The sequence below is a fragment of the Coregonus lavaretus genome (genome assembly GCF_964263955.1).
Source record: "Coregonus lavaretus genome assembly, contig: HAP1_SCAFFOLD_431, whole genome shotgun sequence".
Lineage (NCBI taxonomy): Eukaryota > Metazoa > Chordata > Actinopteri > Salmoniformes > Salmonidae > Coregonus > Coregonus lavaretus.
The window spans coordinates 93,644-120,607 of NW_028161378.1; the positions used below are offsets into that span (position 1 = coordinate 93,644).

The 26,964-nt window shown below is 43.3% G+C and overlaps 1 protein-coding gene across 1 annotated transcript; it reads left to right on the forward strand.

Moving 5' to 3' along the window:
- The first annotated feature begins 10,712 nt into the window (after positions 1-10,712).
- LOC311120764 (cleavage stimulation factor subunit 3) lies at positions 10,713-26,964 on the forward strand. Its single transcript, XM_084195340.1, has 20 exons — positions 10,713-10,909; positions 11,802-11,903; positions 12,086-12,181; positions 16,734-16,766; positions 17,549-17,646; positions 17,860-17,926; positions 18,046-18,080; positions 18,176-18,302; positions 18,440-18,517; positions 19,523-19,685; positions 19,866-19,975; positions 20,110-20,226; positions 20,680-20,898; positions 21,238-21,340; positions 22,153-22,222; positions 22,320-22,515; positions 22,729-22,882; positions 25,351-25,445; positions 26,251-26,311; positions 26,414-26,964. Exons 1-20 carry the CDS (start codon positions 10,883-10,885, stop codon positions 26,611-26,613), a joined length of 2,151 nt encoding a protein of 716 aa, XP_084051466.1. The 5' UTR covers positions 10,713-10,882; the 3' UTR covers positions 26,614-26,964.

Consider the following 26,964-nt stretch of genomic DNA (forward strand, 5'->3'; position numbering starts at 1 on the left):
AGCCTCGAAACCTTAATGACTTGGAGAAAATCTGCAAAGAGGAGTGGAACAAAATCCCTCCTGAGATGTGTGCAAACCTGGTGGCCAACTACAAGAAACGTCTGACCTCTGATTGCCAGCAAGGGTTTTGCCACCAAGTACTAAGTCATGTTTTGCACAGGGGTCAAATACTTATTTCCCTCATTAAAATGCAAATTAATTCATAACATTTTTGACATGTGTTTTTATTTTATTTTATTTTTTTATTCTGTCTCTCACTGTTCAAATAAACCTACCATTAAAATTATAGACTGATCATGTCTTTGTCAGTGGGAAAACATACAAAATCAGCAGGGGATCAAATACTTTTTTCCCTCACTCTATACATATATATATATATAACACACAGTACCAGTCAAAAGTTTGGACACACCTACTCATTCAAGGGTTTAACTTTATTTTTACTATTTTCTACATTGTAGAATAATAGTGAAGACATCAAAACTATGAAATAACACATATGGAATCATGCAGTAACCAAAAAAGTGTTAAACAAATCGAAATATATTTTATATTTGAGATTCTTCAAATAGCCACCCTTTGCTTTGCTGACAGCTTTGCACACTCTTGGCATTCTCTCAACCAGCTTCACCTGGAATGCTTTTCCAACAGTTCCCACATATGCTGAGCACTTGTTGGCTGCTTTTCCTTCACTCTGCCGTCCGACTCATCCCAACCATCTCAATTGGGTTGAGGTCGGGGGATTGTGGAGGCCAGGTCATCTGATGCAGCATTCCATCACTCTACTTCTTGGTCAAATAGCCCTTACACAGCCTGGAGGTGTGTTGGGTCATTGTCCTGTTGAAAAACAAATGATAGTCCCACTAAACCCAAACCAGATGGAATGGCGTATCGCTACAGAATGCTGTGGTAACCATGCTGGTTAAGTGTGCCTTGAATTTGAAATAAAATCACAGACAATGTCACCAGCAAAGCACCCCCACACCATAACACCTCCTCCTCCATGCTTTACGGTGGAAACTACACATGCAGAGATCATCCGTTCACCCACACCACGTCTCACAAAGACACGGCGGTTGGAACCAAAAATCTCAAATTTGGACTCCAGACCAAAGGACACATTTCCACCGGTCTAATGTCCATTGCTCGTGTTTCTTGGCCCAAGCAAGTCTCTTCTTATTGGTGACCTTTAGTAGTGGTTTCTTTGCAGCAATTCGACCATGAAGGCCTGATTCACACAGTCCCCTCTGAACAGTTGATGTTGAGATGTGTCTGTGACTTGAACTCTATGAAGCATTTATTTGGGCTGCAATTTCTGAGGCTGGTAACTCTAATGAACTTATCCTCTGCAGCAGCGGTAACTCTGGGTCTTCCATTCCTGTGGCGGTCCTGATGAGAGCCAGTTTCATCATAGCGCTTGATGGTTTTTGCGACTGCACTTGAAGAAACGCTCAAAGTTCTTGAAATGTTCTGTATTGACTGATCTCCATGTCTTAAAGTAATGATGGACTATCTTTTCTCTTTGCTTATTTGAGCTGTTCTTGCCATAATATGGACTTGGTCTTTTACCAAATAGGGCTATCTTCTGTATAGCTTGTCACAGCACAACTGATTGGCTCAAACACATCAAGAAGGAAAGAAATTCCACAAATTAACTTTTAAGAAGGCACACCTGTTAATTGAAATGCATTCCAGGTGACTACCGCATGAAGCTGGTTGAGAGAATGCCAAGAGTGTGCAAAGCTGTCATAAAAAAAATAAAAATAAAGATTTAACCTTTATTTAACCAGCTAAGCCAGTTGAGAACAAGTTCTCATTTACAACTGCGACCTGGCCAAGATAAAGCAAAGCAGTGCGAAAAAAACAACAACACAGAGTTACATAAAGTCAAAAATACAACAGAAAATACATATACAGTGTGTTCAAATGTAGCAAGTTATGGAGGTAAGGCAATAAATAGGCCATAGTGCAAAATAATTACAATTAGTATTAACACTGGAATGATAGATGTGCAAGAGATGATGTGCAAATAGAGATACTGGGGTGCAAATGAGCAAAATAAATAACAATATGGGGATGAGGTAGTTGGGTGGGCTAATTTCAGATGGGCTGTGTACAGGTGCAGTGATCGGTCCAGGGCGGCAGGTAGCTTAGTGGTTAAGAGTGTTGTGCCAGTAACCGAATGGTCGCTGGTTCTAATCCCAGAGCCGACTAAGTGAAAAATCTGTCGATGTGCCCTTGAGCAAGGCACTTAACCCTAATTGCTCAGGTAAGTCGCTCTGGATAAGAGCGTCTGCTAAATGACTAAAATGTAAATGTAAATGTGCTCTGACAACTGATGCTTAAAGTTAGTGAGGGAGATAAGAGTATCCAGCTTCAGAGATTTTTGCAATTCGTTCCAGTCATTGGCAGCAGAGAACTGGAAGGAATGGCGGCCAAAGGAGGTGTTGGCTTTGGGGATGACCAGTGAGATATACCTGCTGGAGCGCATACTACGGGTGGGTGTTGCTATGGTGACCAATGAGCTAAGATAAGGCAGGAATTTGCCTAGCAGTGATTTATAGATGGCCTGGAGCCAGTGGGTTTGGCGATGAATATGTAGTGAGGACCAGCCAACAAGAGCGTACAGGTCACAGTGGTGGGTAGTATATGGGGCTTTGGTGACAAAACGGATGGCACTGTGATAGACTACATCCAATTTGCTGAGTAGAGTGTTGGAGGCTACTTTGTAAATGATGTCGCCGAAGTCAAGGATCGGTAGGATAGTCAGTTTTACGAGGGCATGTTTGGCAGCATGAGTGAAGGAGGCTTTGTTGCGAAATAGGAAGCCGATTCTAGATTTAACTTTGGATTGGAGATGCTTAATGTGAGTCTGGAAGGAGAGTTTACAGTCTAACCAGACACCTAGGTATTTGTAGTTGTCCACATCCTCTAGGTCAGACCCGTCGAGAGTAGTGATTCTAGTCGGGTGGGCGGGTGCCAGCAGCGTTCGATTGAAGAGCATGCATTTAGTTTTACTAGTGTTTAAGAGCAGTTGGAGACTACTGAAGGAGTGTTGTATGGCATTGATGCTCGTTTGGAGGTTATTTAACACAGTGTCCAATGAAGGGCCAGATGTATACAAAATGGTGTCGTCTGCGTAGAGGTGGATTTGAGAGTCACCAGCAGCAAGAGCGACATCATTGATATACACTGAGAAAAGAGTTGGCCCAAGAATTGAACCCTGTGGCACCCCCATAGAGACTGCCATAGGTCCAGAAAACAGACCCTCCGATTTGACACATTGAACTGTATCTGAGAAATAGTTGGTGAACCAGGCGAGGCAGTCATTTGAGAAACCAAGGCTATTTAGTCTGCCAATAAGAATGAGGTGGTTGACAGAGTCGAAAGCCTTGGCCAGGTCGATGAAGACGGCTGCACAGTACTGTCTATTATCGATCGCGGTTATAATATCGTCATCAAGGCAAAGGGTGGCTATTTGAAGAATCTCAAATATAAAATATATTTTGATTTGTTTAACACTTTTTTGTTACTACATGATTCCATATGTGTTATTTCAAAGTTGATGTCTTCACTATTATTCTACAATGTAAAAAAATAGTAAAAATAAAGAAAAACCCTTGAATGAGTAGGTGTGCGCAAACTTTTGACTGGTAGTGTATGTAAATGTAAAATGAGTTTTTTTATTTTTATACATTTGCAAAAATTCATACAAATCTGTTTTTGCTTTGTCATTATGGGGTATTGTGTGTAGATGTGAGGGGGGGGACACAATTTAATCAATTTTAGAATAAGGCTGTAACGTAACAAAATGTGGAAAAAGCCGAGGGGTCTGAATACTTTCCGAATGCACTATATCTATCTATCTACACATACATTATATGTATAGGCCAATATATTTATATTCCGGTCTCTGACATTGCTCATTCTGATATTTCTGGATTGTGTGTGTATTTAGTTTTATTTATTATTGCTAGGTATTACTGCATTGTTGGTGCTAGAAACAAGCATTTCGAAGCACCTGCATTAACATCTGCAAATCTGTGTACGCGACCAATAAACGTTGATTTGAAGACAGAGGCTGCCCTGTGTCCACACCATGTGTCTACTTCCTTAAGCCACTGTGTTTGACTTCATCCCAGAATGAGCTCAGGGTAAGAAAAAAAAAAACAGCCTCCTTGCATTAATGCCCGATGGGGGATAGAGGGGCAGGGTTGAACGAGCACACTCAAAGCAAGATCACATGAGTACCACAACTTAATCAAGTATACTGCTTCAATCAGGAGACCACGATACGGTGGTCAAGACATCATCCCTCTCTCACTCCCCCGAAAGTTGTGCATCCACTCACGCACTGCTTTCAGATTACTCAAATAAAGAAACAAATGTGATTTTGACTTATTGGGGGTGCGCAGTAGGTGGTTGAGTATGTATGTGTCAGCAGGGCTTATAGCAACGGTTAATGTTGCTACACACACTAATCACCTTAAATGATTAATCTGGGTATTCATTAGCTCTTGCTGTTGCATGAAATAGCACATTGTGAGAACGCTTCACTCAGAGACAAGAAGACTGTTTGGACACCCTGTCCAAACTCTCAAGCTATCACTCTCCCCAGAAAAGGTTGGCTGGCTCAAACCCTGCCAAGAGCAGATTGTCTGGCCTTTAAAAAACGCTCATTCAGCCTCCGTCCAATGCCTCTTACACCACCAACAAGCCTGGGACTGTGGTACGTTTAGTGCCTTCATTAGTGAATCTCTTAGTACAAAAAAAGTGCTGGCAAGTAAGTCACAGAGCAGAGCCCCTTCAACCAAGATGTTTGTGTTTTTACAAGTGGAGTGGTGGTGAGTTTGAACAGATAAAGGCTTCAGACTGGCAGGCTCAATGTAAAGTATGCAGAAGAATGCTAGGCCATAAAACAAGAATGGTCATGAAAGTGCAATTTTTCAGAATGTGTGTCAACACAGGATCAAGAAACGTCTACCGGGATGTTTTTGGGTGAGTGGGTTGGTTGTTTTGAAGGTGGCATTGAGCCAGGTACAGGACAAGGCTGGGGGAGGGGGCCAAACTGAGTGAGGAAATAACTGCAATTTACCATGTAGGCTAATCCCACACATTTACATCTATTTCAACCTCGGATTTTCCCAGTGACAGTGAATATAAATTGGTCCCTGCTCTGTTCTCAAATGGCAGACATGACGATACCCTGTTGACTACTTCTGCATTAGATAATTCCTTAGAAACAGCAAAGGCTGGTGACGTCTAAGGTGGTTGCTGTGGGTGAAACTAGGTAGCTGACTGTCTGAAACCAACTGTCTGAAGAATAAAAACAACTTGAAGATGCATTCAAATCATGTTGTTAGCCTAATCTCACACACAGACAGACTTGTGTAAATAACAGTTGATGTGAGTTAACTAACTAGCTACTACGGTATTCAAATACATGTAAACATTACAGGCATTAGCAAATGGTTAACTTGTCAATATTCTGATAAGTATTGTAGCTATAGGCTAACTTTACATTGATGAACATGTCAACACTTACTAGTTAGCCAACAGTTAACTAGTACCGTTGGTGGCTCGTCTTCCTGTCGACAAACTTCTAGCTTGCTACTGTAGCTAACTAACTACTGTAGTTAACGTTACTAAAAAAGCACTAACTATAACAAACAACTAAAATTCAGGAACTGCAGACAACGTACGCCAGAAACCTAGCTTCCTAGCTGTCTTGCCATAATTTGTATATAGCTAGTCACAGTAGCTAACTAATAATTGTAATCATAAAAATGTGCCAACTCGTTTTACGACATTGTTATCTGTGCAAATAACATCAAAGGTAATAGAACTGACTGCTTACCTTCTTATAGAGTAACAATAAGTAGAATCCAGGGCTTCTCTGAACATGTTGTGGACTTAGCTATATACCCATACCATGCACAGTTTGCCTGCACTGCTGCCATCTTGTCCTGGACAACAGGAGGGGAGACCTCGCTCTCGACAACACCACCATCTCCCACATTTTAAACTTCAAAAAACTTGAGCATATAAACGTTCAATGACACCAATTTAGCCCAGGATGTAACAATGCAGTTCAAGTTATTCTCCTGCCTCTTTGGGCGAGAAAGCCCATCTCTGAAAGGGCGTCTGTTAGCCCTATATCCCGAACGATCCTCCCGTTACGTCTGTCTCCAACATGTCCCTCTGCTCTGTCTAGCTTAGGCTGTGTGAGAAATGTATGTGAGTTGATGGCCTGGAGCTAGACTAGACGAATCAATAGTCGAGCTGCGCGCGCCCAATGAAAAGCGCGTTCACAATGTGGCAGCTGTCAACATTTTTATAATGGGCACTCAAGGGTAGGGTGTGGAGATGCAGCGGTTAAGGCAAAAATATTTTCTTCTAAAATAACATTAGATTCTTAGATTGTTTAAAGATTGTTTAAAGTAATATGCTTCAAGACAAGTAATACAGAAATGTCATTAAATTCAAAATTGTCCATACTGATACGTATTCAAATATTATACATACTGAAGAAAAATATTTCCAAAGCTTGTCTGAAGGTGTTTCATAATATTTCTAATCTATTTCTATTCCAATGGGACTATTAGTCACTTGTTCTCAAATTCCATTCTCATGTTTGTTCAGAACAGTTGTGAATGTATGGCTGATTTAGTTCAAGGTTTACAACTGTGACATGTTATAGAGATATTCATACTTTTTTGTATTTCTAAATTCCAACAAAATGTTCACACTTATTTTTTATAAAACTTCACCGGTAAAGCAATAACTGAAGTTGAAGTTGTTGTGTAATGTGCGGTTATCTTCTTCTGGTCGTACTGTACAATAATCCACAAATTGTTAATGTTCACCAACTGTATCTTCTTCCAAGGTATTCATTGGAGGAGGGATCATTGATATGCAAGTTACCAAGGAAACGGCCTTCTTCTTTCTCAAAAGGTCCTTCTATAGAACATGTGATGTGTTGTTGTCGATGGTTCCTTATTTGGAATTCAGTGTACGTAATGGAAACTGTTAAAATGAGTTACGCTGACAAATATCAATGGCTGCCATTACCACAGTGACCATCTCCGCAGCACACGAGACACTGCAGGGAAAGAATGCTTTCAGGGGTTGGAAATACTCTAAAATTGTATTTTCTCCTAAAGAAACATGTTGGCTTGCAATTGGGCTTGTTTTGGAAATGGTCACAGGGAGCAAAACAAAATATAGCTTGAAGCCCACTCTTTCTGCATGATGTCATTGACAACAACTCAAATTATCTCCTCATAAACCACCGCAGATACACCAACAAAAGGCAGTGAGATATAAATCTACAAACATCTGACATGCTGCCTTACAATAACACAATATGGGCACATGGACAATGTGATTGTCATAGCAACTGTTCCTGTTTGTCTCAGGCATCTTGCTCTGTCCAGCTGTAAGGAACTGCATAAAGCATAAAAAGCCATTCACAAAAAACTGTCCAAGATTCTGCAGATTCCCCACACCAAACTAAAGTGAGGCAACATGAAATAACAATTCCCTTTAACAAATCTCTATTTTGATCATGCATTCCAGCTGACATAATTGTTGCACTGATTGATATTGGACAAAATAAGTGTTCTATGGACTTAGTGTTGAATGGGTTAACAGACTTTTAAAAGTTCGCCATCTCCTGATCCCACAATGACCTGACTGGAGGTGGTAAAGATTAGTCTACTGCCAGCTGGTCACACATGGTTGGCCAAATGGCTTCATAGTTGTCACAGCCTATTTGGAAATATATTTGGATAGTGACACAACCAGCTTCTTGCCTCATCTGGTCTGGCATGTGAAATAAAAGCTCTGAGTATAGCCTGGCTAAGTCTGATTTGGTTGAGTTTTTGTCCGATCATCCATGTGTCAGGCACTGCCGGCAAAGGGGGTTGTCCTGTAGGGGAGAATTGATCATCAACAACAGCTAATGGCTCATTCATTTCTAAACAGCAATGACCGTTCTATAGGCGGCCTTCAAGTCCTGTTCTCACTCACGGGCCACAATGTATGCTGGTTCACTCTACTCAACACTTTATAGACCTAGATCAACATAACTAACTAATTCATGATGTGCTAGATTGCTATGTCACCTGGCACTTCATTCCACATGAAATGCTGATGAGAGGACAATAGGATCCAGCATCGAGTCCCTCTTGGATTGGAGCTGAAAGCCCCTGAATCATAGTATGGTGTATTGGAGCTGAAAGCCACTGAATTATAGTATGGCGAGCCACTGTCTGGAGGTAAGGAGATTGAACTTAAGGCTGAATGGACAACCAATCTGTCTGATTAGACTTACAGCTCATCCTTACTAACTGTGTCTCTGCTGTTTGGGTTAATGACTGACATGTCATAGACAAAAATAGATCTATAAAAATAGAAGATTCAGTGGTGTACAATAACCCAAGACTAAGTAAATACATTCACCCCGGAGCCAAAACTTAGACAAAGCACAATCCTATCCCTAAAAGTTTATTCTTCAGTTTCTTCAGAAATTCAGAACATTCATGTCACACACGCAGTCTGAATGCAGAAGCCCACCCAAAGCAGCCATTTGAAATGATCTGAAGACGATGTGGAATCTTGCAGATATTTTTTTTTCTTCCTAAGAGCGACAAGCAAATACACAGCACATCCACAAACAGCCTGGAGGCACCAGCCTGACAACGACAGTCCTCACTGTCTGAGGTGGCCAACTGGGGTTCAACCGTAACCTAATCCGACAACAGGCAACTGTCAGCCCCAGCCCCCATCTCTGGCAGCGACAGCTCCTGTCCCTGCCTCCAGCCCCATCCTTGGGGACAAACCAAACCAAACCCCAGGCCTGGCTTGGCTCGACTAGTGGCCTCAGCTGGTGAAGGCAACAGGTGTGAGGAGGGTTATAGGGTTCCGCTCTCGCTGCCCTGTAAGCCTTGCATATGTCTGTTCAGCTGCTTTAGCTCCCAGTCTTTGCAGGGAATTCGGCCATATTATGGTCACTGTAGCACCACACTAACAAGCCTAGGGGCCAATAAATAGCACTCAATTCAATTAATGATATAGCCTACATACAGGGTTGGTTACTAATCCGTTACAGTTACTAGTTACCTGTCCAAAATGATGATCAGTAACGTAACTTTTGGATTACCCAAAAACGTAGTACCGTAATCTGATTACATTCAGTTACTTTTGGATTACTTTCCCCTTAAGAGGATCCATCAAACGCATTTGGTGTGCCATCATTTTGGTCCCTGACTTGTGGTCAGACTCACTGAAGTTGAACAAACTTAAATGTGTGCCTATTTTCAATGCTGAATTAAATGTCATTGAGAAAACAGAAAGGTGTTGTAAATGTATTTTTTTCCCGCAAACATCCTTTCTGAATTTAAAATTAATCCAACAAGTAATCATCTAGTTTTTCAAAAGTATCTGTTCTGATTACAATATGTTTGCTGGTGACCTAATTGATTAGTTACAGTTTTTTGTAATAGGTTTAAATGTAACTGATTACGTAATCAATCACTCCCCAAACTTGCCAACAACTCGGACTCACGAGTGGCGCAGCGGTCTAAGACATTGCATCTCAGTGCTTGAGGCGCCACTACAGACCCCCTGGTTTGATTCCAGGCTGTATCACAACCGGCCGTGATTAGGAGTCCCATAGAGTGGCGCACAATTGGCCTAGCGTCGTCCGGGTTTGGCCGGTGTAGGTCGTCATTGTAAATAAGAATTTGTTCTTAACTGACTTGCCAAGTTAAATAAAGAAAAAATATCAAAAGCAAATAAATGTTCAATCATTAAGAAGAAGTCAGTCGTCTCACACCCTGTAGTCACCCTATGGACTTGCTCTCGGTAATCATTCCTAAAGTGAGCATTGCAATGCCTGCAGTAAGTGCAAATAATGTTTTTCTATTACTATTCTAGCAGAATGTGTACGTATGATGATGAGCTCTGGGCTCGATTGATATGGTCTGTTTATGTAGTCACAGTGTTGATTTGCATTCTGTCCCCCTCTGCTGTCTGAAAAATATATTACAACAACTAGCTATGTAGACAATTTTCGGATCCAGACGTCATGGCCACAGTTTCTAAACCCAGAGGCGCATCGCGAGACTTCCGGGAACGCTTGCGAAACAGACCAATTAGAAAAGTGAAAAAGTATTCCTTAGTTGTTCATTTTCTCGAAATCTAAAGGTACAATCTAGAATCGAACCAATGTCTTAAGTGGTTGAACATGTTATTACTCAACTTGTGAAAGTGACAAACTGACACGTTTTAATTTTCCTCAAAAACAACTTTATATCGAAGGAGTGCCTTTGAATGGACGTCTTTGCTATTCAACGTCGCCATGACGTGCCAAGTGTGATCGGGGATTTCTATTGGAGAAGCAGTTTTAGCCTATCTTAATACTGTACTGACTTTGTCATAGCTATCAAAGAGATTCATACCATTAGTGATTCAAATGTGTTAATTCAATGACCCAGACATCCTATCAAAGATATTACATTAGTGATTAAAATGTGTTAATTCAATGGCTTTTTTATGCACATGCAATTAAACATTTTGTTCTAAATATTGGTCTCATCCATACACATAGATATATAAAACATTCAAATACTGTACAAAGCAATCTCAAATGTGATTTTTTTTTTGTCTGTAGAGGTGACTTCCTCCAGAACATAAGGAAGTGAGCGTTCACATACGCCATTTTGAGAAAACGTCCAGTCACAGCAGCGGGCAGACTGTGTGCATAGCTACTGGAGTCATCGTGCATCATGCGATATAGCTGTTTTTAATTAAATATTTGTATGTTTAAATACTGTTGCTATTGCAATTTGTAATATAGGTACACTAAACGTAACCAGTCATGTCCACGGAAGCAACCGCCGACCAGGTAGATCATTTCAGTTATTTGTAGCGAACGGTTGCTAGTTAGCTACATTTTCACTCGTGTTGCATGATGGTTCACTACCTAGCTAGGCCTACACTCTAGATACCGTTTAATGTAGATTGGGAGCGCTTTCTACATAGTTACCATAATTCTTGACAATATTTTAGTGGAAATAGTTAACTAATCAATTACATTTCCCTTTTGAGAGATATCTGCGGCTAAGCTAATTACGTACTAGCTAGGTAACCTGCCAATGATTTTGGTCGTAAATTAATGGCAAACGGCTAACTAACGTCAACTAACTTGTATAGTATAGGTAACACAACCTGATATGGTCTGCGTGTGAAAGAACTTCATGCTAACACGACTAGTTATCGTGTGCTAGTTAGCGTTTGGCCTGTTGAGAATAAACACGCTAGTTAGTTAGCTTGCAAGCTAGCGTTAGCTACCTAGGTAAAATTACTGTTGAAGTTGGGCCGCGCTTTTTTGTTGCACTAGTTAGCTAACTAGTTAAAGCGTATGCAATGCGTGCACATCGTATTGCATTTCAACAGTTGAGCGCACCGTTCACTCAATAAGCTAGCTATGTCAGAAGTTGTGCAATTGTGTAACATGTTTACATGATTAGCTACCTACCTTAGTAGCTAGCTAGCTAACCACGTAAACAAGCAAGCACTGCCTCGTGTTTGCCTTTGTTTTACTCGCTTTTTTTATGTGGCTAAAGAAAGTCCAAACTGTTAAGGAACAAGTGTAGTAGGTCTATTATAAACGAGCTCTTCTAAAATGTACTCTTAAAATTGTCTATAATATTGGCACACTGACTGATTTTCCCAAGCCACCTATTGTTGCAGTGTATGCATGTCTGTAACCCCAATCATCTTTTTACGTCTTGCAGGCAGCTGAGTATATCCCGGAGAAGGTTAAGAAAGCAGAGAAGAAGTTGGAAGAAAACCCATATGACCTTGACGCATGGAGCATTCTGATTCGAGAAGCACAGGTTTAGTGACTCAGGGTTGCTTCCTCTTACCTGGGGTAATCGATCGGGTCAAGGGAGGGAGAGGGTGGGGATCAACAGGGTGGTGGGTGGGGATCTAACAGAACAATTACAAATGTGTCATATAGGACTGTTTCAACTTGTTTGTCAACAAGTGTACATGTGAATGCATTCTACCCTTTTAGAACCAGCCTATAGACAAAGCAAGGAAGACATATGAACGACTTGTTGCCCAGTTCCCAAGCTCGGGCAGATTCTGGAAACTATTCATTGAAGCGGAGGTTAATATTTTATCAATTTCTCACAACTACGTGTGCATGGGTGTGCATATCCTAACAGGATCAACAATGTGACTTTCACACAACAAATAGGTCCACTTCATCTAAATTGTATATATTTTTTAAAGTACGAGGGGTTTAGGTTACAATCTTAACCATTTATTTTTCAGGAAGCAGACTGTATGTTCTTCGGTTAAAGAACATCTATTTTCTACGTCTTTAAATGGGGTTAGGTGCATTTGTTGCATGTTTGATCTGCAACAGCATTAAAACTTTTTAATGGTATTGGAGTGCTTTAGCCTTTTATTCACTTGTCGTGTCTATTTATTGCCTCCTGTGTCATTTCTTTGAGGTCATTTTTGTTTTTGATCATAAACCGTATGAGTGAATGTTGTGTCCAACTTAACACTTTTCCCAGCACAGGTGTGCCCCCCTACCCCCAACAGGCCATCTATGTTTACGTCCAAAGCTGTAATATTGTATATCCCCGTTTATATATAGGCTGACGTTCACCCTGGTTTTGACCCAGCAAAGAATCCACATTACGCCAATATGTCTTTAAAAGGATAGTTCACCCAAATTACAAACTTACATTGGTTTCCTTACCTTTTATTTCTGTGGGTGGTACCTGCTCCCATTCCTGCCTACTACCCTGACCAAGCAATAGTGCTTACATCTTAGATGAGCCTTAAACCCCCATCCATACGTAAGCTCAATCATTTAATTAGTATTCCATTAGTTTTAGACATACACATGGATGCTTGTAATCCACTTATTGTAGGGGGATAAAGTGGGTAAGTATGTGAGTTAAGAGCATGACTGACCAAGCCTCATTTTTATTATTGTGCCTTAATTGATGCCCGCTACACACAGCTCTGATCCCAACTAGTCTCTGGGCCCTGGGCTGTCTACAGCAGGTGAATGGAAGTCTGGGGGAGGAGAGCAGCTCATGTGTCCATTTTAAAATCAAGCCCAAGCCTCACTTGTAGGTCTGAAGGTATTGAGTGGAAGTATGTGAACTGGTGATGCTCTGTGTAGCTCCCTTTTTACACCCACAGCTTCCTTTCAGATCTACAGGAGTTGACTAGTACAGGGTGTCCCATCTTGGTCCTGCAGTATGCAGGCTTTTGTTCCAGCCCAGTGCAAATACAGCTGATTCCATGGTGTTAAATAAGATGACATTATTTTCTCCTGTTAATTGTGGCTACAGAATGTGACCCAGGTGTGGTGGTGCTGGACTAGAGGGGAAAAGCCTGCAGACACTGCTGCCCTACAAGACTGGGATTGGACACCCCTTGTCTAAGAGTTGATTGATACCAGATTGGCTAATAGTCTCAAATGTTCAGACCGTCACCTTATTTGTAGGTGCATAGTGACTGGAATACAATCCTACTAAACCGTGGGGTATTTGCACCGTGCACATCCGTGAGGAGTTGGGCACATTGTTTTTGAGTCTAGAAGCTCTCCCATTCTATACACTGCTGCCCTAGTTAGAATGGCCTCATTCAACACAATTTAGCACAGCCTGTAGGTCATTCTGTAAAAGTTCAACCACCTGTTGACTTCATTTGTTTATAACTATGTACCATAGTTAAAGTTGGTCATTTGCATTAAAACTATCCTTTTTGTTTTACCCTTCCAGTTTGGATAGCCTTTGATTTATATCTAGACTGCAGTCAAATCGAGGTTGCCATATTCTTTTTTTAGCCCAGTTTCATTTGCCTCAACATAGTGAGTAACCTGGAAAAAAATTAACTATTTTTGTTAAGCTTTGGTTGTTTTGAGTTGAGTTCTTCTAACAGCAACCTGTCAAATAGTATGGTAGCTGCTGCCTTGTTCTTTGCTGCAGTAACATCAACATTCTAGTTTGGATCTAATTTATTAGTTTTGAGTCCCCCATCTTTTTTGCTAATGTGTAGAAAACGAATCATACGTTTGAATATCTGACCTTTTCCCACTAACCTTTCAAGAAAATAACATGTGCTTGTGAAAGAGTTATACACTAACAATCCACTATTGGGAATTCAGGCGTTCACTTGTGTGAATTCACACATTGCAAGACACTAACATACAGGTGCAGCTTAGGGGACCATTGTCTTGGTTCTGGGTCAGATTTGACTTTTTGTGGCACATTTCACACTTACGTTGTGCTTTTTGTGTTCGTTTCAATACAGTTTCACTCACCTTGGGGAACTCTCAAGCGGTTGGTCTGTGCATGCAGAAGCATAAGGAAATGCATAACTTGCGTTGTACTCAATTTGACTGTACCCTGCGGTTTGTTGAGAAAGTGATTTTAAATTGCATACTGTTTAATAAAACAAATGACCAGAATTCTGTACTGTGACTTATTGCATCTTTTCTTTATGGTGTTGATGGTTACTGCAGTCCAGTTAACAACCTCCTCCTTTCCCCATAACTAATCCCATTTTAAAGTAAGCATTAGGCATGGCCCTCTGATTATCCCACAGAAATTGCCCGTCACCTTCCTAGTTCATAGTAAATTCAGTTTTTTTGTTGGCTGCTGAATGCGTGTTAGGTAGTAGGCCTAGTGATGGTGTGCTTGTAAAGTGAATGCTTATTTGGTAGCGAACTTATGGTAGCATGGAGAACTGGAATAGTGTTTAATGTTGTGGAAGCTATTTTTATGGATATGTTACAAATGTGCATAAGGAAGTATTCCTGTGTTGATGGGCTTGCTCTTGGGTTTTTAAGCCTGGGTCTTTCAAGTAGCCTAGATAGTTGTGACATCCTGATAAAAGGCCATATTACTAATAGAATGTATTTTATTTGGTTGATGTGATTTAGATAATCATCTTAGACAAAATTGGATGGATTGATATTAATTTAATTCCCCACCCGACTGGTTTGCCTGCACCGAAATAGAACAGAAGTGCTTTAGTCAACTGTCTCTTTTGTAGTGTCTTCAGGTCTGGTTCTCATGTAGCTGCTATAACAACCTTGAGTGAGACGCTCAAACTATTGGTAGTGAGTGCTAAAGCCATGGGGTGCTGTAGATGCATGCAATGACAATGTATGCTGGCTACAGATTGTGTGTGTGTGTGTGTCTGCCCTCGAGGTGAGATTTTTTCGATATAGCCTACCTAAAGCTATGTCACTGTCACAGGGATGTACTTTTCTAAGCATGCAGCTGTCAAGGCTGGGGTTACATTTTCTGTGTGCTATTTTTATGTTGATTTTATCTCAAGTTGATTTACCTCAATAAATCATTGGTAATAAACAATTTTGTTTCATGTTGTCTGTGTAAAACTAGTGTTATTTTTCATGTTTATCACTACAATGCCATAGTCGCCATTGGCTATAGTCGCCATAGGCCTAGTTCTCTCTTTAGGATCTGACTCTTTGAACAAATGTGAAATTATTCATTGTGATCTTGCAATGATACCTCCCACCTCTAGATGTATACATATTGAATTAGTTATTTTCTTGCACTGAGTATTGTTAATCTTGAAAAAGTACTTCTGTTCAAGCTTTATGCTGCTAGGCCTAGGCTATGTTTAACATTGACAGATTATTTGATAGCCCCTCTAATCAGTGATTGTCTTAAGTGGCTTTCACAACAATAAGCTGAAAGCCAACCTGTGGGCTTAGTGACATTCCGCTGTATTGCTCTTAGAATGGATGAAGGAAAGAAGCAGATTTAGAATTATCGGGGCAGGATTCATTCCAAGTTCAACTGTATTCTCCCATTCAAACACCTGAATGTTTCTTGTTACTGTTTTGTCGTCATATTTTTAGGAGCTACTAGCCTTGCAGTTGCAACAACAGAAGGCCTACAGTACAGTACAGTACATGCAGCTAGGCTGCATTGGGAGCCCTGGGCCTGACACACAAACAGGCCTTTTGTCAGGGCCAGGCCAACCGGTAGCGCCAGTAAAGCTTGGTGTTTCTCATTCTGCTTTGCTGACACTGGTCTATGCTGGCAGGCCTGTGTAGAGGGAGGATTGGAACTCCACAGGGCTTGGAATAGGGACAGAACGGATTGAGGACTCCCTCTCCCACCAAACATCAGCTGCCTGACGGTGTGGAGCCTCTTTCCTGCCACTGTCAGTCAATGAGTCACCTTGATGCCTGGCCAGGCTGACAGTCAGTAATGTGTTTAGTGATTGGCACGAGTGTGGTCTTTTCCAGTGTAGTGAAGGGGCTAATATACGATAGCTTTTTATATGCTGATGAAACTGTTTTTATTTAGCTTGTTTTTCTAAGGCTACAGTTTATTGGGAAGGGTGGGTATTCACAGATTCCTTCACAGCCCTTTTCTTTACCCCATGGAACAATATGTCTAGACATCAAAACTCATTTTTTCTTACAACTGGCTGATCATGTGACTCATGTATGGTCCATGATGTACAATGAGAATAAATCCCTTATCTTACAAAATTGATCTTGAAATGGTCTTTCTTGTGTGAAATTCACTTTGTTGATCTGAAAGGGACTGTGTGTGTGTGTAAGAGGGAGTTTGCATGCATGTTTGTCCATATATACAATGGAAACACCTGCCTGTTGAATTAACACTTCGTTTACACTCTGTCCACAGATCAAGGCAAAAAACTATGACAAGGTAGAAAAGGTGAGTGCAAATCATACCAAAGTCCCCTCCCATTGGCCTTACAGGAGACTGAGACTGCCATGGTTGGTTGATTCTGAGGGAGGGTCCACCTCCCTGTCACTGGATGGAAACCAACATGGTTCTGACTCATCCAGTGTTGCCCTTAACAACTGAAAAAGCCATTTAAGTCACCACTGTAATACATCAATGATCAAGCCAAACCCATAAAATGTAGCTGCATGCTTTACAGCAGTACAACAGAAAATCTACAATTCACAAGAGTGGCAAATGATTGTTTATTGCCACTTGTTTAAGTCACAGGCAACACTAAACACTTAGCAGCATAAACTATTCCATCTGATGCAGATGTTTTTACTGTGTTGTTGCTGTCTGTTATCCATCACCTGAAACTGAAGGGAAAAGTAGTTCTCTCGTTTTCACCACGGGTAGGTTGTCTTTAACAGCAGCAGCGTGTTGCAAAGCCCTTGTGTACACTGCTGTTTATATCTCCAGCCGTGGTAGTGTGGCAGCTGTCTATCAGTGAGCTGTGTTCTGCTGGTTCTCCTGCCTGGGTAGGCATTAGGTCACTATCCATTAGGCAGCCCTCCATAGAGGGAATCCACTACTTCCCCTTTTATACACAGAAACACACACACTACAAATCACCTAGCATGTCTATTTCTCAGTGCCCAACAGTATGACAGTTGTGAATGATTGAGTGCACTCTCTGTCTGAAGCATTACTTTTCAGTAGACTGATATGTTTTTCAATACTTGAAACGTGTCCCTTCCCTCCTGCTGTAGTTGTTTCAGAGATGTCTGATGAAAGTGCTGCACATCGACCTGTGGAAATGCTACCTCTCCTACGTCCGAGAGACCAAAGGAAAGCTACCCAGCTACAAGTAGGTTCACCTATTACCCAGGAAAGGAATTGGAGGGGGACAGAGTGTGAGGGCCAGGGGCTCTTCGTGTTGTGCTCACACACCATCTTAACCATTCAGCAATGCATTTCACAGTGATAACACAACACCCTATTTTGACAAATGTTCCCAGTGCATGTCTTGATATTGTGATGTAACACAAGTCCTAACCCAGCCCTGCTTGGCCATCACCAGAGAGAAGATGGCGCAGGCGTATGACTTTGCGCTGGATAAAATCGGCATGGAGATCATGTCCTACCAGGTAAATCAAAGCATATTGGCAATTAAATGATCTAAAACGAGTTAGTAAAAAATGTGCAATCTGGTAGGCTGAAATGGGGTTCCAAGCCATGACCTCTAATTCTTCTGCTCTCCCCTCAGATATGGGTGGACTACATCAACTTCCTCAAAGGAGTGTAAGTACTACTCTTCACACAATACTTAGTTTTTCCATTAAAAAGTACGTACTTCAAGGAAAAGTCCCTCATTCCCTACCCTTGTGTCCTTCCAGTGAGGCTGTTGGTTCGTACGCTGAGAACCAGAGAATCACAGCGGTGCGCAGGGTCTACCAGAGGGGCTGTGTGAACCCCATGATCAACATCGAGCAGCTCTGGAGAGACTACAGCAAGTATGAGGAGGTAAGACCAATGACCTGTGACCCTTATGGAGGGCTGAATAATGAACCCCATGGGGGGGTAGCAGAACATTGCTTTTATGTGCCATTGATATATATAATCTGTCAGTGGTACTAAGAAGCCTGGTATTGTACAAACAGGGCATCAACGTACATCTGGCCAAGAAGATGATTGAGGACCGCAGCAGAGACTACATGAACGCTAGGAGAGTGGCCAAGGTAAGGTACTCGCAAACACACTATGAGGAGGGAAACTGATGCATACTGTCTGGTAAACCATGAACGCTAGGAGAGTGGCCAAGGTAAGGTACTCACAAACACACTATGAGGAGGGGAACTGATGCATACTGTCTGGTAAACCATGAACGCTAGGAGAGTGGCCAAGGTAAGGTACTCACAAACACACTATGAGGAGGGAAACTGATGCATACTGTCTGGTAAACCATGAACGCTAGGAGAGTGGCCAAGGTAAGGTACTCACAAACACACTATGAGGAGGGAAACTGATGCATACTGTCTGGTAAACCATGAACGCTAGGAGAGTGGCCAAGGTAAGGTACTCACAAACACACTATGAGGAGGGAAACTGATGCATACTGTCTGGTAAACCATGAACGCTAGGAGAGTGGCCAAGGTAAGGTACTCACAAACACACTATGAGGAGGGAAACTGATGCATACTGTCTGGTAAACCATGAACGCTAGGAGAGTGGCCAAGGTAAGGTACTCACAAACACACTATGAGGAGGGAAACTGATGCATACTGTCTGGTAAACCATGAACGCTAGGAGAGTGGCCAAGGTAAGGTACTCACAAACACACTATGAGGAGGGAAACTGATGCATACTGTCTGGTAAACCATGAACGCTAGGAGAGTGGCCAAGGTAAGGTACTCACAAACACACTATGAGGAGGGAAACTGATGCATACTGTCTGGTAAACCATGAACGCTAGGAGAGTGGCCAAGGTAAGGTACTCACAAACACACTATGAGGAGGGAAACTGATGCATACTGTCTGGTAAACCATGAACGCTAGGAGAGTGGCCAAGGTAAGGTACTCGCAAACACACTATGAGGAGGGAAACTGATGCATACTGTCTGGTAAACCATGAACACTAGGAGAGTGGCCAAGGTAAGGTACTCGCAAACACACTATGAGGAGGGGAACTGATGCATACTGTCTGGTAAACCATGAATGATTGTGAGCTGATGTTGTCTCTTCAGGAATATGAGACTGTGATGAAGGGTCTGGATAGGAACGCCCCCTCGGTGCCCCCTCAGAACTCCCCCCAAGAGTCGGTGCAGGTAGAGATGTGGAAGAAGTACATCCAATGGGAGAAGAGCAACCCGCTACGCACGGAGGACCAGACACTCATCACTAAGAGAGGTGTGTGTGTGGTGGGGGGGGCACAGTGATTCCTATAGCTAAGGGTGTTGTGTGTGTGAACTTGATATAGCATGCCATCACTGATATTACAGGCACAGTAAAGTTGATACATATCCAGTGTTGCGTCGAGGTTTTGCTAGCATTGCAGCCCTAACTTAGTAATTGTGCTCCGTGTTGCAGTGATGTTTGCCTATGAGCAGTGTCTGCTGGTGCTGGGTCATCACCCTGACGTGTGGTATGAGGCTGCCCAGTATCTGGACCAGTCCAGTAAACTACTGGCAGAGAAGGGGGTAAGCAAGGCCACTGATGACACAATGGATCCTAATGGGAACTGGGTTTGCTCCACGTTTGTTATTTTAGACCTTACTGGTATATGGTTTTTAAATGCCAAACTTCTCCTTGAACTCTTTCTTCCTCTCCTCAGGACATGAACAACTCTAAGGTGTTCAGTGACGAGGCAGCTAACATCTACGAGCGCGCCATCGGAACTCTACTGAAGAAGAACATGTTGCTGTACTTTTCATTCGCTGACTATGAGGAGGTGAGCTGCACAAACACCAATCATCTGTCACGGACCACTTGCCAAAACAAAACATGAGGTCGTAATATGATGATGTCAAAGTTGGCAAGGAAATGTATAATGCTTCTACAGCTGCATTGCTTGCTGTTTGGAGTTTTAGGCTGGGTTTCTGTATAGCACTTTGTGACATCTGTTGATGTAAAAAAGGCTTTATAGAAAAATTGATAGATTGATATAATTGACTGTCATCCATAAGTGATTAGTGCATCTCTTACTGCAGACTTATTCATTTGTCTCGTCTAATTCCTATTAAGATTAATTGATTTGATTATTCCGGAGCAATCCTACTGTCTTGTTGAGTTAAGTGGTGGAGTGGAGTGTGAGCCAGTAAATGAATGTTGAATAGAGGTCCAGGAAATGTTTGACAGGCATTTAATTGATGAATGAGCGAACCCACATCTCTCCTCTTGTCAGAGTCGAATGAAGCATGAAAAGGTCCACAGCATCTACAACCGTCTGCTGGCCATCGAGGACATCGACCCCACCCTGGTCTACATCCAGTACATGAAGTTTGGCAGGCGGGCCGAGGGCATCAAGTCGGGCCGCATCATCTTCAAGAAGGCCCGGGAGGACATGCGCACGCGTCACCACGTCTACGTGACTGCAGCCCTGATGGAGTACTACTGCAGTAAGGTGGGTGGACTGTACATAGGCTACGGCCACACACACATTTTGTGTCTGAACATTCCGTATTGAGCCAATGGCTGTTCCAATGGGAGGGAGTCATCCTTTGACGGATGATGGACAACCGAAAACAGTTGACTTGAAAATAACTTTTGACAGACAATTGATGAATGCATATACGATTTCATCCGCGTTGGTGTGTCTGCGGCCTTAGACTTAAACACGTGCCAAGAGTGGAACATTGAGAGAGAATATAAGGGGGAACATTCTGTTTCTCAGCGTTTGACTATAAGGGGGAAAATTCTGTTTCTCAGTGTTTGACTGGTCTTCCGTTACCTTCCCTCACAGGACAAATCAGTGGCCTTTAAGATATTTGAGCTGGGTTTGAAGAAATATGGAGACATTCCAGAGTATATACTTGCATACATCGATTACCTCTCACACCTTAATGGTAAGTGACAAGTGATGGATTCATTTATTGAGACTGTCATTCACCCTCTTGTGTAACAATAAAACAACCATGGGTAGTTGCCATGGCAACAGTTCTTGAGATTGTATAGTTGTTAAGCGATGGTGTTGGAAGGCTACAGAGGATCCATTATCAGTCTTTGTTAAACATGCTGATTCTATTCTCTCTATGACATAAACCCAGTGACATCCTCTATCAAAAGTAAATAGAGAACCATCCATAGACGATGCAATTACTGGTATAGTCAAACTAGATAAAACCCAGGCAGAGGCAGTCTATAGACGCTGGTGTTTTTGTTTATTTCATTGACGTATATAGATATGGGGTTGTTGTGCTGTAAGTTAGGAGAGGGAGGCTGAGGCATTATCTGTAACATAATGGTAGATTAATGAGTTTGAATGCCTCCTCTCTCTCTCTCTCTCTCTCTCTCCCTCGCTCTCTCTCTCTTCCCTCTCTCGCTCTCTCTCTCTTCCCCCTCTCGCTCTCTCTCTCTTCCCCCCCTCTCTCTCTCTCTCTTCCCCCCCTCTCTCTCTCTTCCCCCCCTCTCTCTCTCTCTCTCTTCCCCCTCTCTCTCTCTCTCTCTCTCTCTCTTCCCCCCCTCTCTCTCTTCCCCCCCTCTCTCTCTTCCCCCCCCCCCCTCTCTCTCTCTCTTCCTCTCTCTCCCCCCCCCCCCCTCTCTCTCTCTCTCTCTCTCTTCCTCTCTCTCCCTCTCTCCCCCCCCCCTCTCTCTCTCTCTCTCTCTCTCTCTCTCTCTTCCCCCCCTCTCTCTCTCTTCCCCCCCCCCCCCCCTCCAGAGGACAACAACACCAGAGTTCTGTTTGAGCGTGTTCTCACCTCGGGAAGCCTGTCGCCAGAGAAGTCTGGGTATGAGGAATTACATTCCTACAACACCCACATCAGATCTGTGTCTGTTATTGTGTTATTGACGGTCCTGTGTTTTTTATCAACACCTCTCCCTCAGTGAGATCTGGGCGCGTTTCTTGGCCTTCGAGAGTAACATCGGGGACCTGGCCAGTATCCTGAAGGTGGAGCGCCGGCGTTTCACAGCCTTCAAGGACGAGTACGAAGGCAAGGAGACAGCCCTGCTGGTGGACAGATACAAGTTCATGGACCTGTACCCCTGCTCCGCCAGCGAGCTCAAAGCCCTCGGATACAAGGTCTGTACAACTGGTAGTTTCTACAGTTACACAGAAAGATGATGCTGACTGCTATGGCCGCGTCATCTGTTAAGGGTTGAAGACTTCAATAGAAATCGATCAATGTCTATAAAACAAGTGGACCGTTTGTGTGTTTCTGTCTTGTTCAACTCTTCAATCGTGAGGGGAAAGGATAACTGTTTATAATTCTATGATGTTAACCTGTGTGTGTAGGACGTGTCCCGTGCCAAACTGGCGGCGTTGCTCCAGACGGAGACGGTGGTGACCCCATCTGCTCCCTCGCAAAAGGACGAGGCTGACCGCAAACCAGAGTATCCCAAACCTGACACCAACCAGATGATCCCCTACCAACCACGACACATGGCCCGTACGTACCTTTCTCCCTCCTCTACCCCTACCAGCCATGACACCTGACCTATAGGTACCTTTCCCCCTCCTCTACCCCTACCAGCCATGACACCTGACCTGTAGGTACCTTTCCCCCTCCTCTACCCCTACCAGCCATGACCTGTAGGTACCTTTCCCCCTCCTCTACCCCTACCAGCCATGACACCTGACCTGTAGGTACCTTTCCCCCTCCTCTACCCCTACCAGCCATGACACCTGACCTGTAGGTACCTTTCCCCCTCCTCTACCCCTACCAGCCATGACACCTGACCTGTAGGTACCTTACCCCCTCCTCTACCCCTACCAGCCATGACACCTGACCTGTAGGTACCTTACCCCCTCCTCTACCCCTACCAGCCATGACACCTGACCTGTAGGTACCTTTCCCCCTCCTCTACCCCTACCAGCCATGACACCTGACCTGTAGGTACCTTACCCCCTCCTCTACCCCTACCAGCCATGACACCTGACCTGTAGGTGCCTTACCCCCTCCTCTACCCCTACCAGCCATGACACCTGACCTGTAGGTACCTTACCCCTCCTCTACCCCTACCAGCCATGACACCTGACCTGTAGGTACCTTTCCCCCTCCTCTACCCCTACCAGCCATGACACCTGACCTGTAGGTGCCTTACCCCCTCCTCTACCCCTACCAGCCATGACACCTGACCTGTAGGTACCTTACCCCTCCTCTACCCCTACCAGCCATGACACCTGACCTGTAGGTACCTTACCCCCTCCTCTACCCCTACCAGCCATGACACCTGACCTGTAGGTACCTTACCCCTCCTCTACCCCTACCAGCCATGACACCTGACCTGTAGGTACCTTACCCCCTCCTCTACCCCTACCAGCCATGACACCTGACCTGTAGGTACCTTACCCCCTCCCCCCTCTACCCTCCAACCAGCTCCTAGTATACCACCAAATGGTCTTAGTAGTGTCTCTAATCCTCAATCTGCCCTAAGTGATGTAGTGCAATAAGGTGTGTCTTGCCCAGAGTATGTGAGCGGATTGGAGATCCTGCTCATCGCTTACGGAGCCGGGATCCATGTCCTTTCCAACCGCTCTGCTAAAAACCGCTCCTTGCTCACAAGAAAAAAAACTGCCATTACAAATTTGCTGTATATTTTGAAGTATTGAACCCAAACCATATGATTTGAATGAAAAGTATTTTAATAAACAACAGGAAAAGGTGACTGTAAGAAGCACTCATCATTTCAAATAGGCTACATGTCATATTAAACAGCATATAAACACTCTAAATAGGTCAGGAGCCAGACAGGGAGCCTAAGAAGGAACGCAAATGAATTATTTAGGCTATTATTATTATTGTTATTGTTGTTGTTATTATTATTATTATTTGCCTATTATAAAAAAAAATTAAAAAAAATAAATTAAAGGCTATAGCCTACAAAGAAATACATTGTGAACATTTGTGAGTGCGACACACTAGGCTGGCATGAACATTAAGCGCTCAGCATTTAAACAACATTTCGTTGAATTAATTTATTATAGTCTATAAATTGACTTACTTATAATTAAATAAAAATGAAATTAAAAATGCCTCATTAGGCCTTTGAATTCATTTTTAGAAACAGGAGTTTGGCCAGAGTCTGTGGCTTCAGGATCATGTGATGGTGACTGGAGAGCAGGTCTGCAGCGGAGAATACCCTCTCCACGCTTGCAGAGCCACTGGGGATGCTAACCACCCTTCAAGTAGTTTTATTTGTTTATCTATTGGTATGCCTAAAGGTTTTTAGGTAAAATAACCCAATCAAAACGGAAAGCTCCTTGAAAGAGGTAATATGCCAGGCCTATTGGGCCAAAATCAACCATGGCCTGTTGTATAGAATGAAAATTAATGAAACTTTTAAGAGATCTGTTTTTTTGTTGCTACAATGACACACTTAGCTAGCTACCCACCTCGTTGCTTTCTGTTAGCACGTAGAACACATCATGCTTTCAGGATACGTGTCTTTTCACATTCCACAATGATTCTTTAGTTGTGGACACCACATCACCACACTCCCTCTCTTGCTCTTGGTCCTTCACATCTTTGTATGTCACCTTGATTTTGCACCTCTGTGTTTTAACAGTTTCTTAATGAAAAGACTGGCTAAACAATGTAGGCCGCTATCACACCCAGATCAGATCAATCCAGAGACTGGCTAATCTAAGTGTCTTTAAACTGCCCTATATTTGTCTTAACTTCATAGATTCTTGGAGAGCATCTAAAGCAAAAAGTAAACGTGATGGCTAGTGTGTTGAGAGGGACTATAGCGGCACACAAGTAGCCTACAAATGCATTCTGGGCCGGGCATGCGCTGAGCTCATGACGTGACGAAATTGGAGCGGGTGAGAAGGCCGACGCTCCAGCCTCTAGTCAAATTGGGCACAGTCCGCTCCACTCCAGCTTCGCTCACATACTCTGGTCTCTCCCCACAGCTCCAGGACTGCACCCTGTTCCAGGAGGGGTGTTCCCGGTCCCCCCGGCCGCAGTCATCCTGATGAAGCTACTGCCTCCACCCACCTGCTTCGTGGTCGGTACCAACACCCCACCACTCACTATTGGTGATATCACAGTGCCAACACCCCACCACTCACTATTGGTGATATCACAGTACCAACACCCCACCACTCACTATTGGTGATATCACAGTGCCAACACCCCACCACTCACTATTGGTGATATCACAGTGCCAACACCCCACCACTCACTATTGGTGATATCACAGTGCCAACACCCCACCACTCACTATTGGTGATATCACAGTACCAACACCCCACCACTCACTATTGGTGATATCACAGTGCCAACACCCCACCGTTCACTATTGGTGATATCACAGTGCCAACGCCCCACCGTTCACTATTGGTGATATCACAGTGCCAACACCCCACCGTTCACTATTGGTGATATCACAGTGCCAACACCCCACCGTTCACTATTGGTGATATCACAGTGCCAACACCCCACCACTCACTATTGGTGATATCACAGTGCCAACACCCCACCACTCACTATTGGTGATATCACAGTGCCAACACCCCACCATTCACTATTGGTGATATCACAGTGCCAACACCCCACCGTTCACTATTGGTGATATCACAGTGCCAACACCCCACCGTTCACTATTGGTGATATCACAGTGCCAACACCCCACCGTTCACTATTGGTGATATCACAGTGCCAACACCCCACCGTTCACTATTGGTGATATCACAGTGCTAACACCCCACCGTTCACTGTTAGTGATATCACAGTGCCAACACCCCACCGTTCACTGTTAGTGATATCATGTGGTTGTGTTGTACTGATGTTGTGGTGTTGTGTTTCTGCAGGGGCCCTTTGTGCAGGTGGATGAACTGATGGAGAGCTTCAGGAGATGTACACTACCAGAGAGTAAGTAACTTTGAAACTGTCAGAAATCACCAGCTCCTCTTTTAAACGTTCCTTTGCCTGAATAGCACAATATTAATATCTCCCTCCCTCCCTCTCTCTCAGCTGTAGACGCAGCAGTAGAGTTGATAACAGGCAGGCAGCCTGATGCCGGCGGAGAAGGGAACGGCTCCATGGAGAACCATGCCATGGCCAAGTCACTGAAGAGACCCAACGCAGACTCTGATGAAGAGGAGGACAAGGGCGCTGTGGCGCCACCCGTTCACGACATCTACCGCGCTCGCCAGCAGAAGAGGATCCGGTGAACACTCACTCACACACGCACACTTGGGATGGACTCTGTACAGGAATGTAAACCCGTTACGTCGACCTTTTAGGGCAAATGGACTCGTCTGAAGTTTGTCTGGAAGGTTCTTTCTATCCAACCATCGTTGGTCCCTCTACACACACGTGTTTAATGTTTTTTTGTTCTTGGTGTTTTTTTAACAGTTTTATTTTTTAAAGCTGGGTGACTAATACTGTACAAAGTTTTTAATTCAACCCTTAATTTGACACTCAGCTGTTTGGCCTTGTGAGCTCTGGTGATGGACAAATGGAATCAACTTGTTTTTCTAGTCAAATTGAGAGAAAGCATTTCCTTCCAATACAAACGGGAG